General features: G+C 53.2%; 9 protein-coding genes across 9 annotated transcripts; 4 read left to right on the top strand and 5 right to left on the bottom strand.

The window, feature by feature from the left end:
- Positions 1–1608: 1608 nt before the first annotated feature.
- On the bottom strand, positions 1609–2171 carry CkaCkLH20_12987 (uncharacterized protein; the record flags this gene model as incomplete). Its single annotated transcript, XM_038895698.1, has 3 exons — positions 1609–1815; positions 1908–2018; positions 2103–2171. 3 exons carry the CDS (start codon positions 2169–2171, stop codon positions 1609–1611), a joined length of 387 nt encoding a protein of 128 aa, XP_038739055.1.
- Positions 2172–2981: 810 nt separating this feature from the next.
- On the top strand, positions 2982–3455 carry CkaCkLH20_12986 (uncharacterized protein; the record flags this gene model as incomplete). The annotated part of the gene is made up of 1 exon (XM_038895697.1): positions 2982–3455. One exon carries the CDS (start codon positions 2982–2984, stop codon positions 3453–3455), a length of 474 nt encoding a protein of 157 aa, XP_038739054.1.
- A 4229-nt stretch (positions 3456–7684) lies between these two features.
- CkaCkLH20_12985 (uncharacterized protein) lies at positions 7685–8035 on the bottom strand (the record flags this gene model as incomplete). Its single annotated transcript, XM_038895696.1, has 1 exon — positions 7685–8035. One exon carries the CDS (start codon positions 8033–8035, stop codon positions 7685–7687), a length of 351 nt encoding a protein of 116 aa, XP_038739053.1.
- A 1337-nt stretch (positions 8036–9372) lies between these two features.
- On the bottom strand, positions 9373–10479 carry CkaCkLH20_12984 (uncharacterized protein; the record flags this gene model as incomplete). Its single annotated transcript, XM_038895695.1, has 1 exon — positions 9373–10479. The coding sequence occupies one exon, from the start codon at positions 10477–10479 to the stop codon at positions 9373–9375; it is 1107 nt and encodes a 368-aa protein (XP_038739052.1).
- A 2052-nt stretch (positions 10480–12531) lies between these two features.
- CkaCkLH20_12983 (peptidase m61 domain-containing protein) lies at positions 12532–13881 on the top strand (the record flags this gene model as incomplete). The annotated part of the gene is made up of 1 exon (XM_038895694.1): positions 12532–13881. One exon carries the CDS (start codon positions 12532–12534, stop codon positions 13879–13881), a length of 1350 nt encoding a protein of 449 aa, XP_038739051.1.
- Positions 13882–14216: 335 nt separating this feature from the next.
- On the top strand, positions 14217–14894 carry CkaCkLH20_12982 (uncharacterized protein; the record flags this gene model as incomplete). The annotated part of the gene is made up of 1 exon (XM_038895693.1): positions 14217–14894. One exon carries the CDS (start codon positions 14217–14219, stop codon positions 14892–14894), a length of 678 nt encoding a protein of 225 aa, XP_038739050.1.
- Positions 14895–15205: 311 nt separating this feature from the next.
- On the bottom strand, positions 15206–16054 carry CkaCkLH20_12981 (uncharacterized protein; the record flags this gene model as incomplete). Its single annotated transcript, XM_038895692.1, has 1 exon — positions 15206–16054. The coding sequence occupies one exon, from the start codon at positions 16052–16054 to the stop codon at positions 15206–15208; it is 849 nt and encodes a 282-aa protein (XP_038739049.1).
- A 643-nt stretch (positions 16055–16697) lies between these two features.
- CkaCkLH20_12980 (uncharacterized protein) lies at positions 16698–17696 on the bottom strand (the record flags this gene model as incomplete). The annotated part of the gene is made up of 1 exon (XM_038895691.1): positions 16698–17696. The coding sequence occupies one exon, from the start codon at positions 17694–17696 to the stop codon at positions 16698–16700; it is 999 nt and encodes a 332-aa protein (XP_038739048.1).
- A 1150-nt stretch (positions 17697–18846) lies between these two features.
- Positions 18847–19744, top strand: CkaCkLH20_12979 (uncharacterized protein; the record flags this gene model as incomplete). The annotated part of the gene is made up of 2 exons (XM_038895690.1): positions 18847–19221; positions 19283–19744. 2 exons carry the CDS (start codon positions 18847–18849, stop codon positions 19742–19744), a joined length of 837 nt encoding a protein of 278 aa, XP_038739047.1.
- Between the last annotated feature and the right edge of the window lie 237 nt (positions 19745–19981).

The following is a 19981-nucleotide window of genomic DNA, read 5'->3' as shown; positions in this document are numbered from 1 at the left end:
GCATAGTGTACCGGCTGGAATTACCCGTGGCAGGACGGAGGAGGGGTATTGCAAGTGGGGGCGTAGATGAGCTGTTGAACAGGGAATGCAAAAAGGAAGAAGAAAATCGTCAGCGATGGAGTTACACGGCATGGACTGCTGTAATTTTGACCGGCATTGGAGTTGGCCGGTCGAGATGGCGGCGTTTGTGGGTACGGTGATGACTCTGAAGAGACGGCGGGACGGAAGACACCAAGATCCAACAGCAAGGTGACTATTATGCTTCACAGGTTCGTCGTCTGCTCGGAAGGCCAAGGAGGTAGTCATCTGAAGCGCGTGGTCGGGGATGACGAGCGGGTTTGGAAAGTTGGGGTCATGGAGACGATGTCGGGATTGGGTGCCAGTTGTGGATCTGGTTGAGGACTTCCTGCAGAGCGCGGCCGAATTCGACGGGGATGCCTTGTAGAAAAGCGAAGACTCCCCAGGAGATGGAATCACGAGTGGCATTCGATCTTCGCTTGCGACGCGGGGGATTTCGGGCTCGAATTGGGACACTGTTGGGCTTGGTGCAACTCAGGACGGGAACGTCAGCTTGGCCAGGCATCGAAGAAGTTGGTCGCGATAGCACGTGACTTCGTGACGCATATTCTCGTCATGATGTAAGGCGTCCAGCCCCGGTCGTGTTGTGTAATGTGTCCAAAGCTTCTTCTCTGACCCGGGTCGACTGACAAGCTTCGTGAGCCACCACACAAACACTCCATGAATGTTCGACATTGGGGCCCCTCCTACGCTCGTGTTCGCCTCTCGCTGCCAGCCAAGCTTTCGCGAGGTTGCAGTCCTGAACCCGACTCGAATCGAACCTGGGTCCATCCCCGAGGAAGCCGTTTCCGTGGGAATGCGGCACGGCGCGACAGCTGCGAGGTCGTCTGGATCATCTCCTGCCGTCCGGTAAGGAAAAGACTGCGATTGAGACAGGGCGCATCCGATACATCGCCGGGAGCAGATGCTGTACAGCCGTGTCTGCCTTCGAGATGCCCCACGCTGGCATATCTTCGACAAACTTGGTCAGTGCATTCTCAGCCTCATCTTCATGGCCCGCCATGCGACAAACCGGGCGAGTATGGGAACGGCATACGTGTGATTGGTTGTGTGGTTGTACATATTGTCTCTGCGGTGCGCGTCGGTGGTTTGAAAGATGTGGCGTATGGAGGTGTGGCGCACAAAGGTGTGGCTGGAGAGGGCGGTGCGAAGCAGCAGAATAAATTGAGACTGAACGCATCCGCAGCACCTCCGAGAATCAGAAAGCCCCGTGTACGACAGGCTAGACCATGAAGATAGAGACCCAGATTCAACTTGAATTCATCAAGGCAAGAGCGATCAAGGTATCACAACATCATACAGAGAAACCTAGAGAGAAGATGGCGTCCAGTGGGTACGGCCCAACCGAGTATGTGAAATTGAGTAAATATCCTGCGGAACAGAAATGTTTGAGCTCATCTGGCGGTGCATCGCCATTCCAGCTGCCTAGCTGGCACAGGTGTACACGCACGTATGCCCTAATCTTCGAATCCTCCCCCTCCGCGTCCGGGTGCCCAAGTAACTCTGGCTGGCGCTTGGAGTTTGGCCAGCTCAGAGCTGGGGGTGAAGCCAGGCGCCAGCCTTGATGAAAAGGAAGAAGAGAATGACCAAAAACAGCACGATGCCCATACCCAACATCATGACGATGGCCTTGGAGGTGGGCTCCGCCTTCAGTCCCGCCTTCCCATTCTCTATGACATCCTCCGGGGGCCAGACTTTTCCCTCCTTCTCGGCAAGCATCTTGTAGTAATTGTAGTTCTAAAAGGAGGCAGGGACAAGTCAGCAAAAACAAATGCAAGGCAGGGGAGCAAGAATTTGCATAGTGGAGACTTGGGCGAGGAAAAACTGACCTTGCGACAATGGAGGACGTCTTGGGCAAGGTACTGGGCACCAAGGGTGTCAAGGCCGTAGTACTGTAGAGTCTGCTGGACCTTGCTCTCAGTGAGCCCCGGGTGGTTCATCTCATAGCCAGTCAAGCAAAGCCGCCAGTTTTTGGGGACATCCAGCTCGCGACGTCTAATGATGCGCTCGAACTAGGAACGCACAGCAGTAGTGTTAGCATCTGGGCCTGGGAAGGTTCTGATGAGGTCGTTAAGCTGCTGCTCCGGTCTCATGGCGGCGGCGGCGTTTGCAATGCGATTCTTGGTTGTGTGGGAGATGGTGATGTGCTTGGGTTGTGAAGAGTGCACTGCGTTGTGATGGAAGAAAGATGGGTGAGGGGTGGAGTGTTTGCTGGTAGACGGTGAATTGTGAATGGGGCTGTGAGGATGAAGGCACACACTTGGATGGAAGGCACTTGGGTGGAAGGTGCGTAAGGTACGTCGGATGGGATTAGATAAGATCCTGAGGCACCCAGTCATCTGGAGTGTTGATGTGAGTTTTGTTTGTGGTGGCATGAGACCGTCCTCAGGCACCCAGCCAGTCATCTGCAACCTGCAGTGTTGGTACGTTTTTGGCAGGAGATTTGGTCTTTTAGGCCCCAGGTGGCTGCTTTCATGCAGGCATGCAAGAAACCTGCTACTGTCTTGTTGCTGCTTTGACCGCCCTTGTCTTCCGGAGGCGGCAGCAGCAGAAGCATCATCGTCGCCACTATACCATTGCAAGTGCTCCTATGGCCTTCCAAGTCTTGGGCACTGACTGAAATATGGGGTCGGTGGCTCTGCAGCCAGCCATAGATGTGGAAAAGCACAGCGTGTTTAACTTCTGCCTGGGGGTCTGGTGTTGAGCAGAAGAGGCATATAGGAATAGTTCTCGCCATCCACAAGTCGTTCGCCCCATCAGAACTTGCAGCTCAGGCAACCAACAAACCTTCCTCCACAAGCCAACAGCAACATTCTCATTACCAAACACTCAACTTCTCCTCCAAAACACCGTAAGTTCCTCCATATCACTGTGTCACGCCCATACTCATCCGTCTAGTCGACATGGAGCCAACGAGCCAAGCTGCACCTGCCGATGTCACACCTCCTTCAGACGCCTCACCAGCCAACTTGGCCGACCGGCAGCCGCAAGGTGAGGCAGGGGTTGAGCTCCAACGCTCAGCCCAGCCACAACCCCAGACTGTCCAGTCAACCAGCCCTCAGACAACACCGGCTCGCCCCCAATCCCCTCGGCCACAGGCCCGGACCGATGCGCCAGCGCAACATCGTCCAGGCCCCCCAATCGATGAGCGGGACATCTTCGTCCCAATGCCGGCCCCAACGACTCATGGCGAGGCCGAGGCTGGGGTGCGGCGGAAGCTTCCCATGTCCGGCTTGCCGACAGCGGCGGAACTCGACGAGTCGGTGACGTTCTTCCACCGGTACTTCGGCCTTTACTTCCTAGTGGCGCCTGCGCTGGAGACGCCAACCCTCCCCACCATCGTCCTGAAGGTGAGCAGCCGGCTCAACATCTCCTAGTGGCAGTGGCAGAGCGGGTTGGTCACCCTCGGATACCTTGTGGTGTTCCTGTCTTCTATCGTTCTTGGGCGAAGATGGTGGGCTGCTTAGCAATTTTGCTAGCGGCGGATGGGTCTGAGAGTCGGTTGGACCGTGACGAGGGCAGAGTGATGGTGTGGGATTGTTCGGTCGTTGGGATTGTGTGTTGTCATGGTGGTCTCGTCGGCCTGGAGGGACTTTGAAGTCATGTCAGTGTCTGCTGATGGACCGGGTGGAAATGTGCGTACTTGTTGTAGTAGGGGGTGGCCAAGCACTGGAGATGTGACGTTTTGGGTACTATGTACGCTGGGATGGGTCCATGACGATGATGGCAAGGGCTTCCGTGGGAATCTTTTGGCTAGCAGCAAAATGCACGGGAGGTGGCTTGCTCGAGCAGCCTCTGGCGTGTGTCGGTTGGTCGCAACAGCATAGGGGTGTAATCGAGGCAGAGCAGGAGCTCCTGTTTTGTGCGTTCAGGACTTGGCCATGCTTGCGGATGAATTGATGTTATTTATGGCGAATGGTGTGGCAGCGACAGTCCTTCGGGGCGGAATCCAATCAAGTCTTCCGCAGGGTGAAGTTGTGCTTGGTCGGGGTTTTGTTCATGTCAAAGGGAGCTCTGTGGACCCCACCCATTCGCGGTTCACGTTGCAAGGACGGGGATGTCGTCATTTAAGAACGCCCGGCAATTTTCCGGTTGGCTGCCCTGCAATATGGCGCGGCTGGTTGAGAATCGGCAGGTCAGCCACGGCATCACCCTGTGTGGCTGTGTGAAGCTTGAGGCTGCACTTGGCCTGGCGTGGACGTGGGGCGCAGTGCAGCTGCCATGCGATACTGACGAAGCATCATCCTGGACGGACCCCCAGACTCCAAGTCCAAGGCTTCATCAACGCGTTTTCGGTGTTTAATGGCACCTAAGTAAGCGGGAGAGGCACGAATTATGGGCAAAGCAGGCGGAATTTTGGAACGTCAAGCTCATCAAGGCACGGGAGTGTTCGGGGAGACCAGACAGCACGAGACAGAGGCTGGGCAAAGAAAGGTCCGTGGCAGGCAGGCAATAGTGGAGGCAGCACAATCGGGGTGGTTCTTGTGACCGCGACCTTGTCAGTGTCAGCCACGACCAAAACGACGAGGTTCCTGACGGATGCCGGCCGTGGTTGAAGGCTACCGATCGGGAGGCAATTGTGGTCGACAGGGTTGTCGTAGGACTTTGGCAAGGAGGCCTGCAGCCTGTGGGCCTAGGTGTAAGGACTTGCAGACCGTGCAAGAGCTCAGTGGCCCATTGGACACCTTTAGTGCGGCTGTGTTGCTACCAGGGTCATCACCATCGCCGAGTCGATGCGGCAAAACGGCTTCGGTGTCTGGTTCGAAATGTGCAGCCCCCAGAGCCTAGGTGGATTGGCACACGATGAGCACAACCATGAGACCGACGATTGGTGCCTTGCCTTTCGTCGCATCGCTGTGTTTTAAGATATCGAAGATTCGCAGCCCCAGAGGTATGGTCGGAGAGGTTTGTGGGCACAGGTTCGTGGGCAGAGCATCGTGGTCGGAGAGTTTCGCAGTGAGAGGGGTTCGTGGTCGCACAGGTTCGCAATCGCAGAAGGAGATCGTGGCGGGTGAGTTTTGCTGTGTCGGGATGGGAACGCCGGCTGCCATGCAGAAAGAAAGGTCATCAAAGCTGGAAAGGTAGGTAGGTGCGGCGAGGAATGAAGATTGACAGACTGACCAGTTTGGGAGGTGCAGCTTGAGGACCCAGGTGCATGTCCCGGAAAATCAGGACAAGGACGAGGACTCCTTCCGTCAGCATTCACATGTCCCAAAAAATCAGGACATTGGAGACCAGGACATCGGCTGCGATGCAGGTGCATGTGTCGTAGAATCAAGTGTGACGATTTCCCCACTGCAGATTGTCCCATCCGATTTGACGACATGGGCCACGATCAGGACATTTGGCTGTGACCGGGACATTGGCGTGGCGATGGAGCGAGTGCAGCCACCCGAGGCCGGAAATGCGTTGGAGAAGTGGGCCACGGCGATGTTGACGATGATGATTTTGGGGAGAAGACAGGAAGATGAAGAAGAGAGCAGACCACGGAGAAGCATGCAACGTTCCCTTGCGCAGGCGCGGCGAAGGCACGCACTTGTTCGGGGGCTTTCAGACGTTGGTGCTGGGGGCAGCCAATCAGTGTTGCGGGATCCCGGTCTGGGAAGCTATCGCAGGCGGCACGGCACGTACCTACGCCATGCACCGAGCACCTTGCTGAGGGCCGGCGCAGACAATGCCCCCCAGATCCCTCTTCTTCTCGTTCTCGAGCTGAAGATGTACCCAGAGAAGGAACCTGGAAGACCGAGGTGGCTGCACAAGCAACAACTACCCTGCAGAAGGTGCTCGGGTCGAATTTCTGGGAAGCATCAAGGCAACGGCGGCAGTACGAGTTCTCTGGACGTGAATTACCTTGCTCCATTCGCGAACAACCAACCCGCTCGAAATTACTGTTACGACACCCACTGCGAACGTGGACAATCTCAGGCCTGGTCTTGCCTCGTTCTGGTTGGGTGAGGTACGTACCGAAGAGCACTTGTCGTTTGTCTGCGTCGCAAAAGCCAATCGGTCCACGGCGAACAGCTCTGACTTTTAATCACTGCTAAAAATCAGGAACAACTCCAAAATGGCGAGGCTGTCCGGAAAGAAATGGTACATGCCGAGTGCCGCAGCCATGCAGGCCCTTGGCGTCCGAAGTCTGGGTCGTTGAAAGGGTGCCTCTGCCGCCGCCCGCAGCCCGGTCACCCCCATCATTGCTGCCGCCAAGCCGGACAGGACTGCGACCCAGACCGACGGCGCCAACTAGGAACAGGCACCGTCCCAGGCACCTGCCACTTCCACTGCCTCCCAGGCAGACGCATCTCTTTTGGGTATTTGGTCCAGTGGTTTGGCGCGATACTAGATGACCTGGATGACCATATCGACGGAGACGACCCAACCATATTTGTCTCACTGATCTCTGCCACCTTTTCTGGCTGCAACCCTGAGCAGTCGCCGCTCTAGACTGAGGCGAGCCTGAGCTTGTAGCTAAGTAGCCGAGCTTCTGCTCGAAGTACCTGAGCAAGCCCTGTCAGATTGGGTGTAATTTTGTGTTTTATTTCTCTCATCTGTTCTAGCGCACGCGCTCCCCTGAAAGATATTAGTACTGTAAAAACGGGGTCCAGTTACAATCGTGCGTGCGAAGCAGGGATAATACAACAGGCCTTGACTCCTAAGATAACTAGCAAAGGGGCTGATCAATTCCTCTATATAGATACCACACGACGGATGATCGTATGAAATGCAAAGATGCCCTTGCAGACCCAATGTCTCAATATCTCAAATCTAGCGCTCCCTTACGTGCTAACAAGCACTCCCTTACTGCTATGGTTATCCCCATATCCGTTACAAGTACGCTACGTCACGTGTAAGCTACTAACTGTAACAACGTGGTCCATGTTCTTCTGATCTTACGTACGCAGCGGAATAATACGACAGGCTTGTGTTCATTCTTCTAGTGCAATACTCCACTATATCAATACCACACTACCCAAGCTATTGCTTAAGCTTTATAGGGGCTTATGCGTTCTGTGAGGTTGGCTTACTCCGCGCGCGGCGTTACAGCGAGTCACAGTGCACTTTGCAGGGACCCCTTGCGGTGGCTGACTCATCTTCACGCTGCAGCACGTCACCCGAGATTTGCGCAACGCGAGACCACCCAATGTCATGTGACTGCCAGGAGCTTGCGACTTTACGCCACCTGGCTGCAAACATTTCGCACTGTAGAAGTCTGCATGGCAGCTGCGCAAAGTCTGCGCAAAGTCTGCGCCAGCAGGCAAGCGAGCATCGCGATTCCCCCATCGTATGCCACCACAAGTGCATGACATGTCCCTCAATATGAAAACGATGCAGACCCTTGCAGATTCTCACGAACCAAGGACAAGGACGGAACACCAAACGCGACGGGTTTTTATTCTGCAGTCGAAATAAAAGCTCGAAATAAAAGCTGAGCTTGCGGTTTCCCTTCCAAGTAGAATTCTATTCGCATGCATTGCCGTTTCTTGTAGCCAGTCTCCCACCACCAAAAATCGTCACTCGCTCCAGTCCTTCAAGTGTTCCATGGATATCGTGGGACCGCCACACAACAGCTCACCCCACACCCAGACCAGACCAACCCTCTGCAACGCCCTCACTTGCGTCCGCCGATGCTTTCCCAGTACTCGTCGAGCAAACCAGGGTCGTGTCGCTTGACGAAGGCTTCGGACACGACCGATTCGTCCGTGGATCCAACCCAGGTGACTGTCAGCATGGCATTCTCATTATTCTTGCCGCTTGGAAAAGTATGCGACTTGACACTCTGGATGTGCCAGCTCCCCCTCTCTCGAGGACCCAGAACGGCGCGGTGGTCGCAGGTCGCAATGTACTGCTTCCACAGGAGAGGGGCATCTTGGATGAGGTACTCGGGCTCCCAGGTTGTGTCGTTCTCGGCCACATTCCATCTGCACTTGAGGATTATCCGGGTTATCGCAAGGAACACCATCGCGCTTCTGGAGAAATGCAGTCTTGTTCTGGAGAAAATCATCACGATCCCCTGGGCGGATGGTCCACAGGGGAGGGTCTTTGGGACCCCAGTTGAAGTCGAGAGGTCAATAGAATCGTTGATGTAATTCTGAGCCGCGGTAACATGTGATGTGAACATGATAACCACATGCAAGAAAGCAGCGCCAATAGCGAACTTCGAACCTCGAAGAGAGACAGCAGAAGGCCGTATGATCTCCATACTTTGCAATGTCCGGTGAAACGTGGCAGGTTGGAATAGCTGAGGGCTAGGTGGTTGGTGGTAGAAGACTCGGAGAGCTGCGCTCGCGATACTTTTGCAGCGGATGCAGGCAATCTGAACTAAAAGAAGACAGCCCCCAAAAAACGAGGAAAGACAGTTGATTTATGGATAGGAATGGGGGGAAAGAATACCTGACGGCAACTGTCAGTTGTCCAGGCTCATCGCTGAGCTCTCATGTGAAGTTACGGTGGCAGCTTACAACTGAAGATAAGTGATGCCGCCAAAGAGTAGGCCTCGTGAAACCCCAGTGGCGTGAAGATTTTGTACTTCCAATCAACACAAGACGGAGATGATACAAGTTTGCCATCTTTTTGAAAGAACTTGCGGGACGCCGGGATCAATACGGGGCAGCTGACCTTGAAGATAACCGTAATACAGTCCAAATTCGGAAACACCTACATATTGAAGCTCGCAGAGAGAGTGTGTGTATGTTAACCAGCAGAAGCATAACTGCTGATGAACAAATAAAACCATTATCAGAATGAGCACGTACCGTCTCGAGGACGAGGCTCGAGTTTCGTTCTTACATGTAAACGAATAAAATAGATGCTCCTGCTGTGACACAGATCCGTTACATGGTATTCTGTTCATTCTCTTTGAAGTTATCTCAACTCAGCCTCGGAATGGTGAGCACGTCTTTAAGTGGCCTTGAGGGTTCGCTCAAAACTCCCATTTTGGGGGAGCAAAGAACGTGGCTTCAGTTGTGTTACGCCTATCATCCAGCAAGGGACCTTTAAGGTATCAGCCATCAAGGAATGTTGTGAATTGGCTCTACTTTCGACGTAGAAACGTCGAATCGTGTGGCTTGCATTATGCGTCGCAGTAGTAAGCAGTCGGATGTCCTTAACCTTCATTCACGGAGGTGTGCGCACTCATCTCATACAACGTTTTGAAATTCTAACATAACATCAATCCGACATTTCAGATCATCGCAGACATTTGGGCTCATATTTTAAGTAGAAAACACTGGCTGTGGCATATTGATCTTATAGACTCGTCAAGATGGCATTCTTCGCCTCTAAAGCAACTTGACACCTCTAGAATGTGGATGGGTGCACCCTCGCTACCTCAACCATAAGCTTGCCGGCTCGAGGCGCGATATTAAATCGATCCACCATCTCCATGTCTCCCTCTTTCATCTCTGGCTCAAGCCTAACCTCGAGTCCAGAGTGGAACAAAGCAGTAATGACCCAGTAGATTTCTTCCCACGCAAGATTCTGCCCGATGCAGCCCCTCCTCCCAATGCTAAATGGCGTAAGAGAAGATTCCATCGCCTCGGTAGCATCAAGCCACCTGTCTGGTATGAAATGATCAGGATCAGGGAAGACCGCAGGGTCGCGGTGGTGTATCCAGTTTTGCATGCCGACCACCGTGCCTGCTGGTATTGTATGGCGACCAAGTTGCAGTGGCGCACCGACGAGTCGAGGTATCGTAGAAATGATGGTCGGATGGAGGCGGAATGTTTCCTTGACAACGGCGTTGACATAGGCATTAGACCGAATTCCAACGATGTCATCTGAAGAGATGGCAATGACTTCGTCCCGAAGACGGCTCTGAATTGTAGCATTCTGCGGCCTAGACAACTCGTAAATGAGGTACGTCAGTGTGGAAGACGTGGTTCCTGAGCCGGCAAACATGTAGTTCATCGCCTCCTCAACCAGTTCCTCGTGATTCAGCTTTCGCTCTAGAAATCCGTCTTTTTGTTTGATCAGTGGTGTTAGAAGATACTTGTCGTCCATGGTTGAGTGCTTCAGAAAGTGATCAACCATTTCATACGACTTCTCGGTCCAATATGCGTGGCAGCGGTATGCTTCGCCAATGGCGCCAGGCATTCGATGTCCAAGACGCAGGGGTCGCAAGAAAGGCAGAATGCCGTCGAAAATGAGCGTCGGCGCAGCCCCATCCATTGCCTGCAGCAGCTTGAAAGCATCGCCCTCAACGGAGTCATCGTCAAACCGCTTGGCAAACCCAACCTGACAGACTATCTCAAGGCTGAACAAACCAAACAGCTTGTACGCATCTACGGTTCCTGATGGTGATGCCGATGCGCCGGCTGCCAACCGGTTGGCCAGGATCTGGGCCCGTTCTTTGATGATGGGTGCAAGTTTGGCAACTGACTGAAGCGAGTACGGCGGGCTGCTCATCTTTCTTCTGGCAGCGTGGCTTGCAACGTTTCTGAGTTCTTAGTCAGTAACATGCGCAAGCAAGGGGGCCATGGGTGCGAAGGCCCCTCTATGCGTGAGACTGGTCTACTTGCATCATGCTGAAAACATTCTCTTTGCCCACAAATGTAGCTGCCTGGTAGAAGCCAGGATCTTTGACGACGCTTTTCGTGTCCGTGTATATGGTCCGTAGATGTTTCCAATCACCTACGGAGACTTCCCTTGGGCCGACACGAACGATCGGACCGTACTTTTGATGTAGTTCCTCAAGTTTTTGTAGGTTATTTTAGTAAATGGCTAAAGACGACCACAATGCACTAAACATACGTATACACGACGGCCCAGTATTGACTCCCGCGTCACAGGAAGACTTGTTAGTCTGGCCCATGATGGGCCAGGTACGTCACTCAAGCCGTCGTTCAGCAGCCGTCGAAGAAACTATTGATGAATGAGTCAGACGGCTTGGTTTGAGCCAAATATTGAACGTACCGTTACTATGACGAGGAGGAGGGCTAAAGCGGCGGCGTACGCAGCAACATGATTGAACGTATGCTCGCGCCCTGAAAGAGGTAAGGACAGCATGATGTTGCACAACAGATGAGGGCTTCACTGGTTGCGGCACTGTTACTCAAGGAAACCATAAAATACCGCGCACGATATTGTGCTCAAGTTTCTCATATGTATTATTTAAGAGTTTTCTGTCGTCTGACGTCTGCATAGAGTGTATTAACCGGCTCCACATTCCGGGGAAATCTCCCGAGTTCATGTTCCGATGGCGATAAACTGCTAGATTGACCTGGCTTTACACTAATGCACCCCGCAAAAGGTACATTGACCTTTCTCGCTTGCTGTCGCTCATACAAGTTCAACGTCAACCTCTGATCAAAACGATTCCTCCCGGCGGTGGGGTTCTGAAACACTGCGAAAACACACACTAGCTGCATCCTTCACGGCGGTAAGTGGAGGGGCCACTCAGTTGCGGCCAGCAAAAAAGACTGAGACGGCGAGGCGTTCTGGGGACCAGAACTTGCCGAGTATCGACCGCTTAGCGAAACCGAGATATTCGTAGTCAGTTACCCACGTTTAGCAGAGCTCCAAGCTCAAATATGATGTCACTGCCAGGCGAAAAGGCAGACGAGCTTTTGGCGTGCACGCGTATTGGAAGCTCTTACTTGACGCCGTGCCGCTTATTAAGCGGCATTTGGTGAAGATTGTGGAGGGCAACGCAGCCAAGACAGAAAGTGCTGCTGGGCCTATCACGCGAAAGATGAAAAAGGACACGGACAAGAATCCGAATTTCCGACGAATTGTGGTTGTAGGTCCGACCCCTTCCCGGGACGCGTGAGGTCTGATTAATGTTTGCAGCAGCATTCTAATTGTTTTTAAGCTTGTTCGATTTATTGTTTCCATTCTGTCGAGCACGCAACAATCACCTCACTTATCTATCCCCTTTTCGCTTGCACCGTAGAGTTGGGTTGGTTTGGGTCATCGCGCTTTAGCTTGGTTTTTTCTTTTTACTTTTCATCACTCTGGTATTCTATGTTGAATACGTAGGAAGAAAAAAAAATCGGAAGATGGCGATGGGTGATAATGCAACGACTATGGCTCGAAGGTGAAGACAGCGATAAGATGCTCGAGTCAAATGCTGGCTGGGTATTGGTCGCTCCCGACTTCCTTTTTGGGGCAGCAGCACCGCTTTTTGACTTCACTTGAAGAGGGGTCAAATCACGAACCAGTATTTTAACGGATTTTCAACCTCAATAAATTGACGGCAGAAGTCAGTCTGTTCTAAAATCTGCCGGTATCGACATAGCTTTTACTGGCCGTGTTTTTCCTGCCTTACTCGCAATGATTTTGATGCGTATTTTGCTGTGTTGGCTATCATGTCTCACAAGCGCAGCGTCCGCCATTTCCAACGACTCATCGAAACCATCGTTTCATCTAACATTGACGCCAAGCCTGGATACCGATCAGTATCGCCTTCATGGCAATATCGTACTCAGTAAGCCGAGTGGAAGCAACGAAACACTTGTGATGCTGCCGAAGACTATCGCCAGCGTACCTTCCGCGCAGTATGGTTGTGACGGCGTGACCGCAACCGATGACAAAGGCGACTTGGCCCTGGGATTTCACGAGGTCGACCAAGGAGCATTCGGCCTACCTTACCAGATATGGACGGCACAAAGAGCTACGGAAGGACCTGTATCGATCAAATTTACTGCCGACCCTGCCGTTGTAAATACTAGCGCACTCCCCGGGCCCCATTTCGACTTGAGAAATGCGACCGGTGGTCTTACCGGCTCCATGTGGGCTGTCGTACCCGTCCCGAACCCAATGTCCAACGACGACTACAACGTTACTGTATCATGGAACATCACATCTCTCCAAAGCGCGGCGTATACCTGGGCCGACGGAGTCGGGCCCCATAGCTCCAGCTTCGTCGGACCCCTGACCCAGCTGACCCAGACATTCTTCATCGTCGGAGACGTCAAGGGGTACCCGAGCTTGCCTGCTACCGGTCCCGACAATAAGCTCGGTGTATACTGGTTAGAGAAGACTCCCTTCGATATCAACGAAGTCGGAAGGTATCTACAGACACTACTCGCCTACTCAACAAAGTTCTGGCAAGATAACTCAACCGAACCGTACCGCGTATTCATCCGTATCAACGAAGAGCAGCGCTCGGGGACAGTCGGGCCCGGCGCCGGCGGCACGGCGCTGCTTCGCTCCTTCCTTTTCGGATACAGACGAGACGTTGGTCTGTCTCTGGACAAGGTCACCACTCTTCTGGCTCACGAGATGACGCATAACTGGACGCCGTGGTCCGGCGGGACCAACGCCGAACAGTCTCGGTACAACGAGGGCGCAGCCGAGTTCTGGTCTCTGAGGCTTCTCTGGCGTGCCGGCATGCTCAGCACCGAGAGGTACCTCGACGAGATGAACACTCGCGCCTCGGAATACTACCAAAACCCCACCAACAACAGAAGCGACGAAAGTGCGCAAGAGGTCGCGTGGGAGATACGGGACGCCCAGAGAATTCCGTACGGCCGGGGGATGCTTCACTTCGCGAATATCGATGCCCAGATGAGGGCCAAGTCGAACGGGGCCCAGAAGCTGGACGATCTCGCGATCCCTTTTTTGCAAGCTTGTCGACAGGATGGGAATTGTGGCTCAAAAGAATGGTTCTCCCTGCTTAGGTCAGCGCTGGGACAAGAGGCCGTTGATGAATGGAACAAGGTCTCTTCAGGGCAGCCTTTGATCAAACCAGTTGAGGGCAGCTTGGGCCCTTGTTTTGACGTGGTGCAGAATGGAACCAGTCCCGTTGTCTATGTCTGGAAGGTCAAGGAGGGAAGAAACATTTCGAGTGCAGAATGCTTGATTTAGACTTGGGTTATTGTGTTGGGATAGTGGCTTAGGTCGAGTTTTGTTTTGGCAGTCTTTATTCCAGATGAAAAATTTTCGTTCCTTCCGTTATGAGTTGTTCAGTCCCAACTGTGGGAGGCATTGTTTGGTTTTCAGATAAAAGGTCTTCCACTTTACCTCACCTCACTTCAACCTCACAACCTTCCCACCAACAAACAACCACACAAACTCTAGCCTTCACCACACTTCACACAAACCACTATAACTACTCATCATCTCACATCATCCATCGTGCGTTCACCTATAATACTCTTCAGACAAAGGAATATTCAAAAGCTGACAAAAATAAACAGACGATGGCCGTTATCACCCGTGTTGCCGACCTCAAGGCCAAGAAGTCCATCTGTGACGACCTTCTCTCCGCCCTCATCGAGCGCAACTACCCTGCCGCCGATGCCCCCTCCATCACCAACATCCGCGCCCAGCTTTGGGTCAAGGTCTTCGCCAACGGCTGGACCACCAACTCCGCCAACCCTGCCCCGGCCCCCCTCCGCAAGCGCAAAATCGAGGAGACCGCTCTTTACGTCGGCACCCTCAATGAGGACGTTCCCATCAAGTCCAAGGGCAAGATCGTGCCCGAATACCGCCGCGCCCGCGCTCCCGTCCAATTCAAGGCGAGCTTTGCCTTCGGCGGCAAGCTCGACTTCTACTGGATCGATGACGAGGGCCAGAAGGTCCCTTCCGAGTCCGTCGACATCGAGGGCGACATGTCGTACGAGGAGATCAAGGGCATGGTCGCCAACTACTACGACCAGAACGAGATGGAACGGGTTGGGGAGTGGAACTGGGCCAAGGCCGTCCACTGGGCCCGCGCCCGCATCACCACCATCGCCGTCCGCACCACCTCCGGCGTTGGCGTGATCGGCCGCCCCCAGCCCGTTCCGGACGTCCAGGAGGATGTCAGCGAGCTCCAGCAGGTTCGCCTCGTCGAGCAGTACCTGAAGGAGCAGGATGAGCAGGAGGAGACCGCCTAGGGGAGGGGAGATGTGCTTTGGTTTTGGCTTGGTCTGGCTTCGGCCGTTGGGTCCGTTTGGTTTCGGAGGCGTTAGGGAGGAAGGATACCCCGGGTGAAGCGCCATCATGAATACGATCATCTTCTCGACGGGAGGGTTTCTCTCCCACATTCACCGTCCATTTACATTCATCAAGTGAACTAATGACACTGACTCGTGAATTATTACATATTTGTATGAGCCTGACCTCGGAACAGGCATGTTCTGTACATAATGCATGCCTCCTACAATATCAACCGCGAAAATATACCGCGGCTGAAGTTCTTCAGCAACTACCAATAGTGCCGTTCGTAGTCCACCTGAGCCTCCGTTAATAACTGCAGCAGCATCTCCTTCGCCTCCCTCAGTTCCTTCAGGTGAACATCATCCTCCTTTAATTTGTTGTTGATTTGGTCGCCTTGATGGCTGTCATATAGATCAGCAACACTGAGGTTCTGTGTCTGGCTCTTGGCAATCCGACCGATCTCCAGTCGCTCTCTCTTGATCTTCTCTCGGAGAATTTGTCGGCAAAGACGGGGTTTCTCGAGATTCTGGACATCTTCCTCAACTTCGTCAAAAACGTATTCTGTCTGGCCGTCATCGGAGGTGTTTCCGTTTAGCTCCCTGACGAATTTCAGGAGACGCTGTCGACCCCAGAACCTGATCATATCAGCGTTCCAATCGCTGACCTTGGTCAGTTCTCTCGCATCCCAGTCGTTGACCGCCTTTGCCTTTACGTCGCCCGTCCCTCTTAGCCACAAGACTTCTATTGTTAGAGTTCGTTCACCCTTCAAGCCGTACCAACAGAAGGACAGGTCGTCCTCCTTTAATTGAACCTTCAGCCATGCCTGTTCCCAAGAGCCCCTTCTTCCATTGCCTTCGTCAAAGTATTGACCGATGTGGATGCCTTTGTAATCGTTCATCGATTCGCGCATGGGTTCGAAGGCGGTAGGCTTGGGGTTGGGTTGAGACGTGTCCCAGCCGTCGGAGAAGACAAGCTTCCAGAAGACAGGGCGGAGCTCATCTACAGTGATATTCTTTTTTCGAGGGTAGTCCTTGCGCGCCAGGAGCATTATGAGCAGGTCGTCGCACATGGTCTCGGTCTCTGCGATGCTTGACATGACGAATGGCGGTGCCGTCATGTTGACGTTTGCGGATCTCGAGATGTTTTCGTTGAAGTAATTCAATACTTTGGATTCTTAGCTTCTAGTGAACAGAAAAGACATTAGGTTGAGTTCATGGCTGCTTACCTTGAGTCTTTTGGTACATGCCACGCGGCAAACAGTCCTGGAATGATGCTTCTATTGAGACGGGTAAGACGAGCTGGATGCTTGATCAGATGGACAACAGCGATGACAGCAGGCTTGGACGACGTTTTGAATACATGAGGTGCCATGGCAAGATTCTACGGCGTCTTTCTTAGGAAAGAGGCAGGCGGAGCAAGTGGCCGGTGGTTCCTTGCGAGTGTTTCTGGCACCACAAAACGGAAGCAACGAAGCAAGAATGTCTGCACTTACTCTAGGACTACCTCAAATGCCCAATGTGCAATCCTCTGTCACGTCACTGCTTTCCTCCTACCTATATTGATGCCGCGAAGCTGCCACCGTGTCTATTATAAAATAATTCGAAACAATGGAATGTGGTCGATTTCACTAAAAATCACTCGAGGGAGTAGAGAGACAAGCGATAGCGGAGAAAAGTCTCAGTCCTTTTTATCACCCAGAGTTGTATCTACCTTGCTGCGTCTACATCGCGTCCTCGTGTGCCACAAATTGCATCGAAGTGTCAGGCGCAGGAGGGCATAGTAGGGAGGGAAGGCAAGCCGTGCTTGACGTTGTAGGCCGAGAGACGGACGTTCAGAGCAGGGCGAGACTCATCCTCGACCTCGGCCAGGCAGGTGCGAATCTGCTGGAGATCATCCAAGTTCTCCTTCCTGGCGTGCACCTTGACATTGAACTTCTTTCCAGCGCTCTTCGACTTGGCAGCGGAAATAAGGCGCTCACGAACCATCCAGATCACCATGTCCCTGTTCCAGTCTCCAACACGCCTGATCTCGTTCTTGTCATAGTGCTCCCGGACCTTGTCCTTGACGTCCTCCAGGTCCATGTCGCGAACCAGAGCCACATCGGCAGGCTCAAGGTGGCCACCCTCTCTATCGACCCAGAAGTACCAGACGCCGTCATCCGGCCAGTCCAAGAACGGCTTGATGGCAGAAGGCTGGCCGGCGCGGCGATGATCAGGAACCGTGTCGGTGGCTTCGGTGTCGGTCTCGTCATCGTTGTCAGTGGTGCCGGCCTTGTCGTCGTCCTTCTTGGTGACCTTCTGGCCCTTGGGGATGATGTACTCGTCGCTGCCCTCGAAGGTTCCGGCAATGGGCTGGTCCTGGTCGCCGATGAAGTGCTCTTTCATGGCCATGTCATCGATATCAATGGAAGGAGCGTCGCGAATAATCTTGCCAACGAAGTAGGCAGCTTCGGCGAGAGTCCGGGCGCCAAGGCTAGCGGGACGCGGGTTGGGGCTGGCGGTATCCCATCCGTTTGCAAAGACCATGGCCCAGAAAGACCAACGCTGGGTGTCGCTGATGGGGATGTTTTCGTAGGCGGCCTTTGACATCTTCTGGAGGATGAGCTCGCAGGTGTTCTCCTCCGGGAAGAGCCTTGCATCGTAAGGCTTGGGACAATTGTGGTGTCGAAGAGCTCGCAGAAGATCGTCGGCCATTGCCTTCTCCGAACTATCGAGGTGGCGGACGCCCGAGATGACGACGGTGGTAGAGGACGGAGCCATGATGGTATCGGAGGGAGCTTGGTAGCCGGTCAGCACCTGCCTTATTTGAGAGAGTGACATTGAAGATGGGATGACTACCTTCTTTGGTGAATGTAATAGGTAGTTGGTGACTGCCTGCGTTGGGAAGGCTCGCGGGAAAGAGGGAAGGCGAGGGGTGTGGTGACAGAGTGAGAGCGGAGGATGGTGGTGAGGAAGAAGGAAGAATCCAGATGTAGGAAGGATGGAAGTTCTATCTCCAGGCAGGTGCTATGGGCATGAAAGAAAATCGCGTCTCATGGTGTGGGCAGTTTTGCACTAGGCAAACGGAACCCCGTCTTGAGGTGTGTCGTAATATTTTACTCGCTCGGGAAAAAACTCCAGTTTCAGCGGGCCACTGCCTGAAAAGTCGATCTAGATTCAGGAACCAACTTTTCGCCAAATGCTTTCTTTCGTTCCATGGTGTTTCCGAGGCAAACGCAGTGGTCAAGATTGAGGCAATCTCGGGTATCGTTTGCTAAGGTGCTATCGGATGGACAGCCGGCAGCAAGAAGCCGTTCTCCCACTGGAATTGTGCCGCTAATTTGTTATTAATTGAAACCTCTGATTGAACATGTTATCCGTTATGCTTCGTTTCTTCTGTCATGATTTACGGACATCAACGTCATAGTTATGACAATGGAAGTTCGTCTGTCTCTTCGAATGTTGGAGGTCCTCATCGTTTCGTATTACGAGGATCACGTGAAAATTACATCGGTTGATTTTGAAAAACTTCCCAATACCACAATTTAAGATCAATCGCCGTTCTCAAGAAACAAGTCACCAGTCGGTCGTCGCACAACTCCACAACCAGAACATAAGACGGAATGGAGTCATGAGGTGGGAAGAATTCACCAAACTCGGCTTCCTGGGTTGTACCAAGACCACCATACTATAAATTAGTTGATTCCCTCAATGATTCTAACTTTCTTCACCGACTCTGTCATCAAACGAACGCAAAGCCAGAAACCCATCCACCCTGCGGCATTTGAAAACGCAGCACGCTCACAGCACCTCGCGTCAACGCCTCCATCGCGAAACCGAGATCTGCAATTTGCAAATCAGCGTTCCGCCTGACATACACGACACACCCTCAAGGGCCTGACACAAAGAACGACTCAAACACCGTCCTACAATGCCTTCGTCACGCAGACTCTCCTGGAACGGCGAGTTCCCCGAAAACTTCCAGTTATTGAGAATTGGCAGACGGGAATCAACATCGACGAGCCGGTACCATGGACGCGAGAGAGGTATCGTCTATCGCCACCACAATGAAGTTCCCACTAGAGAGATCGCAGCTTGCGGCGATGTCTGGGAGAAGCTCGGCCAGACCCTGGGTCCCAACTTCAAGTTCGAGGACGTCAACGTCAACGGCCTTTGGGATCTGGTATTCGAAGATGGCTGGACCACCGCCGATTCGGTCGGCAAGCGGCCCTTCCCGGCTCCCCGAGACGACAGCCAGCTGGTCGTCATGGTTGGCAGATGGAAGGCGCATCTCCCCAAGGCATCGGTAACCTTCAATCTTTTCCACTACTTACATGACGGAATTCCGGACTGACATTCATCAACAGGCCGACATGCCCGACATCGCTGAAAGACGCCGCTGGGCAAAAGCTTTCGTCAAATTCTCTTGCATCAACGACGGCCACAGCTTCTCGTCCACATTCATGTTCTGCGACCGCTGGGGCCATGAAGCTCCTCAGTCGTACATCGACTTCGACTACTCCGAGCACGCCAATTACTTCGGCAAAGCGGTCGAGAAGTTCGAGAAGCACGAGGTGAACCGTCTGAAGACCTACAACGAGGACTTGGCCGTGTACATCGTTCGTCGCCGCCTGCAGGTTTGGGCTCAGCACGGCTTCAAGCTCCCCTGCGCCGGCCCGTACAGCCGCGACGACGAGGACGTCCGCACTTACAGGGATGACGCTGCGGATATGGAGGAGTTCCGCGGACTGGCGTGGCCCCTGGGCACGCTTCAGTTGATGGCGAACGCTCTTACCCAGTTTGAGGATATCAAGGTGGCCAAGTTCTGAGCAGTTGTAAATGGGCCTTTACATAGATGCGAGACGGTACACGAGAAATTGTCAGGGGCGATGCGGTGCTGCGGGCAGCACCAGAAAACACATCGTCAGCCATACATAGCGCATGGTGTAAGCCGAAATTGAAAACTCCAGTAGCCCGAGAGATTGTCTTTCAAAGAACTTCCTTTTCAGTGCATTAAAGAGACTTCGATACCTCACTAGGACCCTGTTCCTCCCTTAAGCCGTTAC

This window comes from Colletotrichum karsti (genome assembly GCF_011947395.1).
Source record: "Colletotrichum karsti strain CkLH20 chromosome Unknown Scaffold68, whole genome shotgun sequence".
In the NCBI taxonomy this organism is placed as follows: domain Eukaryota; kingdom Fungi; phylum Ascomycota; class Sordariomycetes; order Glomerellales; family Glomerellaceae; genus Colletotrichum; species Colletotrichum karsti.
The sequence above is the reverse complement of the archived record's forward strand: the minus strand, read 5'-3'. Positions and strand labels throughout refer to the sequence as shown.